The sequence below is a fragment of the Venturia canescens genome, chromosome 1 (assembly GCF_019457755.1).
Source record: "Venturia canescens isolate UGA chromosome 1, ASM1945775v1, whole genome shotgun sequence".
Taxonomy (NCBI): Eukaryota; Metazoa; Arthropoda; class Insecta; order Hymenoptera; family Ichneumonidae; genus Venturia; species Venturia canescens.
In genome coordinates this window covers 9,952,190-9,960,216 of record NC_057421.1, presented here as the reverse complement: position 1 = coordinate 9,960,216, position 8,027 = coordinate 9,952,190, and the positions used below count along the sequence as shown (strand labels likewise).

At 41.8% G+C, this 8,027-nt stretch overlaps 1 protein-coding gene across 1 annotated transcript; it reads left to right on the top strand.

Annotated features, from left to right (window-relative positions):
• Nucleotides 1–1,765: 1,765 nt before the first annotated feature.
• Nucleotides 1,766–5,940, top strand: LOC122415902 (natterin-3-like). The gene is made up of 4 exons (XM_043428448.1): nt 1,766–1,860; nt 4,285–4,484; nt 4,615–4,758; nt 5,111–5,940. The coding sequence occupies exons 1-4, from the start codon at nt 1,854–1,856 to the stop codon at nt 5,195–5,197; spliced, it is 438 nt and encodes a 145-aa protein (XP_043284383.1). The 5' UTR covers nt 1,766–1,853; the 3' UTR covers nt 5,198–5,940.
• Nucleotides 5,941–8,027: the final 2,087 nt, after the last annotated feature.

Genomic DNA, 8,027 nt, shown 5'->3' with positions numbered 1-8,027 from the left:
CTATCCATGATTATCGCTTGGGAGCTCCGAGTCGGAATTTCATTGTAAAAATGGAAGTTAATGCACATTCTGGAGCAGAAAAATATTCAAATGTCTTGGTAAAATATTTGTCGCACGATGGATGAGCGATTCTTCTAGGACGAATTTTTCCCCCGAGAAACGTTAAAAGGGGGGGGGGGGGAGGGTGATAAAGTTTTCCACAAAATTCCTCAGCGTCCTTTTTCCATGTCACGCAGCTAGCGAAGTGAATCATCGTTTTTTTTCATTTTATCAGACCATTTCCGTTAGCTTAAACGTTCGTACTCGCTGAAGTGGTTGTTCAAATTTATCGTGAGAAATGGTGAAAAAGTGAAAAATGGAAGGAATGATTTAGGGGTTCCTTGATACAAACTCCACAATAATTGGCAGAGAATTCTCAGTGTCTATTGTTTTGATTTCTTCGCGAACAACTCATTTCTCGAGACGTTTCCTTCTGCTTTGAAGTAAAATAGTTTTCATAAGAAAATATCATCAGTTCCAGCGTGGCCGTTTCTGTCACAAACAGAACCGAGTCGTTTTTTCCATCTTTCTAGGAAATGCTTCACTCAGACAAGAAAAAGGTCACGATTCCCTGCTCGAGTGGAGTAAAATTGAAACTTCGGAGAAAAACGTTTGCTCTTTTCGACTGCGTAAACTAATAACGCCTCTGACAAGAGACGAGCCGATGACAGATTCCAGGATTCGCAGCAACAAAGGAAAAACTGAAAGAATAACAAGCAAAACTGGAGGAACCGAGGCTGCGCAAAAAAAGCTGAAAAAGAGAGCAAATGAGAGACGATTTTATGCGATAATCGCGGGAATGCGTCGGGCCGTTATGGCCTTAGATTTGCCCGGTAGTGCAGGTACGTCGCATTGCGGTATCCTACGTTCATAAAGAATCCTTGAGATTCATGCTGTTCTATAATCACATGGCCCCCTGCCGACGGTCAACCCTCCGGCCGGTCTACACGAGCGCAAGAAATGTAGCCAGCGCGTATCACGCGAAACCCGGCTTTCTTCTCCCACGAGGAGTTTCTCAAATTCAATATGAAGAATAACGACCCTGACCATGAGAATAACGTCCCTGCATACGCTGAAGCTTCCGGACGAAATCGTATAAAATGTACAAATGAAAATTCTTTGCATCTCATTTCAGATGACGAAATAAAAGATGAAATGAAATCTCAGAACATGGACTTTGTAGGGAAATTGGTTTTTTTCAATGCTCACTCTTTATTTCGGTATTTAATTGAATAGAAGGAATGAGGCGGAACGAATTAATCAAAAGACACAAGCTACCCTGACAGTAATAATAACTGGAGACGACCTTGAATGTTGGGAAGTTTCTGCAGTGCAAAAAGTGTACCTTGGTATAAAACTGAAAAAAAATTCCTCAAATATTACGGGAAGGATTCCATTTTCATGATTTTCATACTTTGCACTGCAAACATTTGGAAACATTCAAGATTTTCTCCAGTTTATGTAAAAATGATTTTTTCGTTTTCATTCTCTCTTAAGAGGGATTCAATATATTTCCACATTTTAAGGTTATCAAATATTGTGATGAGTCATACGTTGGCGAACGAGACGTTCCGAATTCGTAAGAGACACACGTTACGATTTTTATTTAATCTCAAATTCCTAGATGCCTGAAATCATATGCTTACGCAGCGATTTATCGCGCTTATCCAACTCGACGCGGATCTAACTCAAGAGTTTTATCTGCAGAATGCGTCACGATGGGCGTATCGTCGATGTTGAAAACGGCTCATCAGTGACTCTACACATCAGTCAGACACCTTTGCTTCTCGGAGCATTAACTCTCAATTTTAATCATGCCTGGTGAGTTTTATTTATTGTCAAAGTTTTTCATAAATGTTCATTTTCGTCTCACACTTGTTTTTTGCGTGAAGTTTGTTCGTGAGATTTCCAATCATCTTAACCACACTGTTCTCGTCAAATTTTCGTTCTCGTTCACGGACACAATCGAGCAACACACAGAGCCCGATTTGTATCGAGTATTATTCGAATTTTTTCTCGCTTTTGTCTGTCAAACAGTGATACAGATTGGCCAGATTGATGAACAAAACGTTCACTGAAATCTTCAAAGAACGAGCTTCATGCATGGATTTATTAAGACCCTGAACAATGAGAATCGCGATATGCCAGTGTGATAAATCAAGCTGAGAAAGAAACATGGACTGATAAGCCTTTTCGAGGTTTCCGAGTGCCATAAAACGATGGCGCCACATTCGATATTCTTGGATTCCGCGCTATAAACCTCTAAATTTCATAGCAAAAACGATTTTCAACAAGAAAATAAACTGAACAAATATTTTGTTTATTCGAAAAACGAATCACGAACACGTTCGTTTCATACCAAATCGAAAAACGTATTGAACCAACAAAACGAGTTTTGTCGTCTTCTTTTGAATTTTGTCGAATCAAGCAGCCAAAATGTTAAGCAAAATCGAATATCACTTTCGACGTATTTCACAAAGCCACTTCCTTTAAAACTATTCTATTTTCCCAGTGTTAGTAAACACCCTAGTGAACATTGATAATACGAAAGTTCCCCATAACTATCCGTCCACGTTGAAAGACGCACGGGAACGTAATCGGGGTAATCGGCTCACGTGATAGGGGAACATGGGGCAAATTGAACTTTTAAGAAACTAAGACAAATTCATTAATGAGCACACGGTCTTTCACTTGTATTTGAGTCCCAAAACTGACTACCATCGCTAATTTTTCAAATTTCGAAAAGAAAAAATTTCGGGGCAAAACGAACTCGGCCTCTGCGAAGCAAAAAAAATTATAAAAATATATTTCTCGCAATACAGCCGTTAGAAATGACTGCTCCCGGATGTAATGCAAGCTCTGGCATACGAGAAAAGAAATAGGACCCCCTCGAGCCCATTTATTGGATGCACGAGAGGAAAAAATGGGGTTAAGTCGCAGATCGCTTCTAAACCCATTTTTTGGTGACATGTGAAACATGAACTTGGAGTTCACTGCGCCAGGGTATAAACGATATTTCAACTATCTTTAGGTTTTGAAACAGATTCCCGTTCCCTGTAGGTCGGATTTCGTGAAAAACGATTTGTGGGGCAAAACGAGCTCAGCCTCAGAGAGGCATAAAAAATCCGAAAATTGCATTTTTCACAATCAACGCGTTGGAAGCGACGGCGTCCGCGCGTAAGACGAGCTCTGCTATGTGAGAAAAGAAATGGGACCTCCTCGGGCCCATTTATTTCATGTCCGAGACGAATAAATGGGTTAAAATCGCGGATTTTTTCACCAATTTCTTATAACATGAAAAAAATTAACTCCAAATTCACTGCACCAATATATAAATCATGATTCAACTATGTTTATGTTCTAAATCAGTTTTCCCGTTCCCTCTTTCTCGAATCTCGTAAAAAAAAAATGTGGGGCAAAACGAACTCAGCCTCTGGGAGGCATGAAAAATCAAAAAATTAGTTTTTTCGCAATAAAGACGTTGGGATGAATTCAATTTTTTTCACCGTGGATTATATTTCATCCGGAGACGGATGAATTGTATCATTGCGATTTCTGTAGAAAACAATTCCAATGAATTCAATTTTCTTTGTTTCTTACATTGTTCATCATTTCATTTAAAAAATAAGGGAATTCAAGAATTAAAGAATTTTTCGTAGTTCAGAAAATTTTGCCTCTGCCCTGTGCCCATTGTGGTTTCGAAAAGAAAAAAAAAACAGGAAATTTTAATATTAAACTTTTCGCTTCGAGTCGTGTTCGTTTTGCCCCGGATTTCGCGATCACGGGGCAAAACGAACACGGTGTTCGTTTTGCCCCGTGTGTTCAATTTGCCCCATGTTCCCCTAATTGAATTACACTGAAAATCTAGTGGTACATTTAGAAGATTTGGGAATTAGGAATAGAAGTTAAAGATTTGGTTAGACGAGAAAGCACTCGGCCACGATGTCATTGGTGCAAGCATTCATTGGGATTGTTTCCTCGGCACTCTACGCGCATATAAACCTCCACAAATAGACTTACATGTTCGTACAAACAGTACAAAGCTCCCGAGCATCCAGTGAATCGTAGGTCCGTGTAATGCATGCATTCTCGGTGCAACTGCTGTTGATGTTAGGCAGACTGAGAGCGTAACTCTACAGCGCATAGTTTCGTATTCAACACAGTAGAGAAGTAATTTAATTCAGCCGCAACAGACTTTGGGCTTGCGACGAGGTGAAACAATGCCAGTTCGTTCGTTTGTCCCAGGTTACAAATGGGTCAGGTACACCGGTGCTCGATATTGCACTCCTGGCATGATCACCGCCGGCCGAGATCACGATGGTTCAAATTTGGTGGTTGGGCGAGCCCATCATCAGGGTGATTTACTCCCGGCTAAAGCGAAGCCCGAACACGGAGTTGCCTACGTTGCTTACGGAGGCCGAGAGCATACGAAACACGATTTTGAGGTACTTCGCAGTCAGTCAGATTTCGCACGAAACTTTTTCATCCCAATCGAATTAGAAGTGACGCGTCAGATCAGTCACTCCGTTATTTTTCATCCCCGGATTTCCCTCAGAAATTCTTTTCTCTTCAAAGATTCTCATGCCGGCTGAGTTCAAGTGGGTCCCATCGAGACACGGCCAAGTTCAACCCGGAGCCGTAGAAGCTGGACGAACGTCCTCGGGCGAACTTTTGTACGTCGGTCGATGCTTCCGCAACGGAGTTCCCGCCGTGGGGAAAGTACGCTGAGTTTTTTGACTTTTGACGGGTTTTAAGTGAAATTTTGATGCGATACTTGCTATCGAATTATCTGAGAATTTCAAAATCATTTGCCAACTTTTTGATCAAGACATCGAGCTTGTTTTCTTTTAATATTATTCTTGAAAAAGCTCCGGATCGAGGTCATTTTGATTTCTAAATCTGTGTACGAAACATTGTAAGAAAATTCAATCAACTTCGGATTTATTGCATTTGAAAAAGTACTCTCGAAAACAAATCCTCGAGAGCGTACAGTTTCCATTGGTTCAATTTGAAAAACGAAAAATGTGTGTATTCAATCGCATGATTTCATTCGTCCTGCACGTTCTTACAGATCCAACCGAGTCACGGCTGTTTGTACATCCCTTACAACGGCGAAGAAATTTCTTACAGGGAATACGAAGTGTTGGTGCAACACTGAAGCTTATTCTTTCGATCTGCGCGCGGCGGGACAACGAGAAAAATATTATCTGCGATAAAACCTGGAGAAGCAGCGACGAATGCAATCTCGTAGAAACATCTTCGGAGCTTCGAGCATGAGAACTGACATTGGATGACCATAAACCGAGCTATAAAACCATTTGAGTCATTTCAAAATCTTTTTCTCTGCGAAGAAAAACCCACCACTCAACCCACACTCGCGTTCCACATTCAACAAAATTCTATTGCTCAATGATAAATTTAGTTCCGACTATTTTCGTATCCAAAGCAGTTCTTTTGACTGAGGAAACATTTGTAATGTCAATCACACAGAATGTGGGATCGTTTCCTTCTCTAGGAGCTTCAACTCCGAGTTTTTTCGGCTCCTTTGAAAGAATCGACAACAAAAAATGTTTTCACACTCTCCACATCGATGTTTCGAAAACATACGACAAAGTTTTAGTCCCATAATTAAATGAGAATCGAAAAAAGGCCTCGAAGTATTAACACGACAATTGACAAGATTTCAAAGCCTTCGTACAGAGTTCCAACAAATTTCCTCAAAAGTACAATAAACGTGAATAGCACCATCTTGGTTCATTTAACTCCCAATTTTTGTTTTTTATTTTCGGCCACGAGACCTTCCAATATTCTTTTTTATCCCTAAAGAGATTTCGTTCGTTTCTACGTTTTCTCCCCCACGACACCGGATTCGATTGCTGCGCTACGGGAAAGTAATGTATTGGCTCTGCGGTTGCCATGAATAAAGGGCAGGGAATTGATGCTGCACCGTTACCGTATACTACGATTCGGAATCTTGGGGTGCGGAAATACATACTGTAGCGTGAATTCACCCTGAGGCTTCTACGATTTTCGCAATTCCTTTCCATCCTTTTTCCCCCGCGCCTCTCTTTCTCTGCCTCAATTCCTCTCTCTCTCTCTTCTCCGCCTCAATCTCTTCTCCCCTTTGTACACCATGTCGTATAATCACACGATTGTTCACGGTCTGAGACTTCATTTTTGAGAGCCGTGCTGCGCCCGCGTTACGATCCCTTATAGTATCTAAACGCCAGGGGCTTGACTCCGCACCGTGAAAGAGAATGGGGCAGGAAGAGAGGTTCGAAAAGAGAAAACGAAGGATGAGAGGCGAGTGAGAGGGAATACCTGGATCATCATTTTATTTCACAAGTTTCATATCATCGATCTTGCGGCCATTGAACGAACGAGAGTTCGAGTCTCTGTTCGTTAGTGCAGAACTATCGTCAGTTTATTGGATGATCAATGTTTTTTATTCAAGATTTTTTATTCGCAAAACTTGGCGTGGAACACGTTAAATGTTTCTGTAGAATCCGCCTTCATGAAGCATTTTGGCGAAGAGCACGTTCTATTTAAAATTCAGAGTGGAACGAGAGGAGCGAAGAAAATGATTGATAATAACAATAATAATGAGAAAAAAAACCTGATGGAGGCTACGGTGCCAGTTGCTATCTGAAAAAGAGAGACCCTTAACCACCGAGACGACCCCGTGCGTGTTGGGCACGTGACCGTTGCTGTATTATTCCTATAACTGGCACGTGGCTGCAGCAGGCCTATTGTCGTTCGCAACCCCCCCTGGTGTGTTCTCGCTAGCCTTCGTTATTAAATATTTCGATCGAAAAGAATGAAAGACCGAGATCGACGGAGAGAGAGAAAGGGAGAGAAGTCTAGCTTGTCGGGCAACCCCTGCACGTACGATTCCCTTTTGATCAGCCCCCTTTACCGAGGAACCAATGTGCGCGAGAGGGAAAGAACGAATCCAAGAGAATAAGGACGAATAGACGAAACGTTATACGCCATATGCATTGGAGGAAGAAAGTGAGAGTGAAAAAAAAGCGAAAGAGGGGTGGTATTGAGTATTTGCAACAGCTGCGTGGCACGAGCTATTGTCGATTTTGCTGCGGACAATAACATTGTATCGCTTCTATCGTTTGGGGAATGTAATTTTTTTTCTTCTTCCTTTTTTTGCGAGCCAATTTGCAAGTCTCGCAAAATCTGCCCCTCTTCTATCGGCCCCCTGCGGTATGACCGACTCGACATTCGAAGCGGGGTTGCCTTTCGTTCAGGTTCACCTACCATGGAGCTGCTCGGTTGCTTGATATTCAAACTCTGTATGCTGGATTGAATCCAATCTCCTGCTGGATATTATTGTGCGAGGAACAAAAAAACCGGTCGCTAATCTCTCCGATAATCACGCACAGAAAGGAAACATCTTTTTGTGCATCGCACACGTTTAAGCATCTCGGTTTAAATGGTTTATTAATGCACTCGATATTTCGCCTTGGCCCTGATAAACACGATGGACAATGCTGAAGAAAGATTAAACTCTCGGAATAAAGTTTGTTTTCTGGCTCGTCAAATTCGAGGCCCTTCATCGAGGACTCTAGGTCCTCCTAATTTTCAATCAATTTCCGAAGTAATTAATTCCGCTTATGTTTTTCGTACGTAAACGACGCTACTCAGAAACATGTGAAACGTCAAAATCGTTGGAGCAAGAGAATAAAAGCGGTTCGATTAATTATATTTTGAGACTCCGTTTACAAAAAGTTTCAAAGCTTAAAGCGACTCTGATTAATGCAAATGATGATGCTTCCAGGCCAGAAATTAGCAGAGACAAAATGGGAGAGAGAGAAAGTGAATAACGGCGAGAGAGGGAGAAGGAGAGAGAAAGAATTTGGGACAGGATCGACTGCAGGAGTGTGGGGCAAGGTTGAAATTGAGACAGCTGTGGCAGCTCGCCGATCCGAGGATCCGCAGCTGCCGCAGCCACCGAGAGCCACAGAGATGCGAAAGAC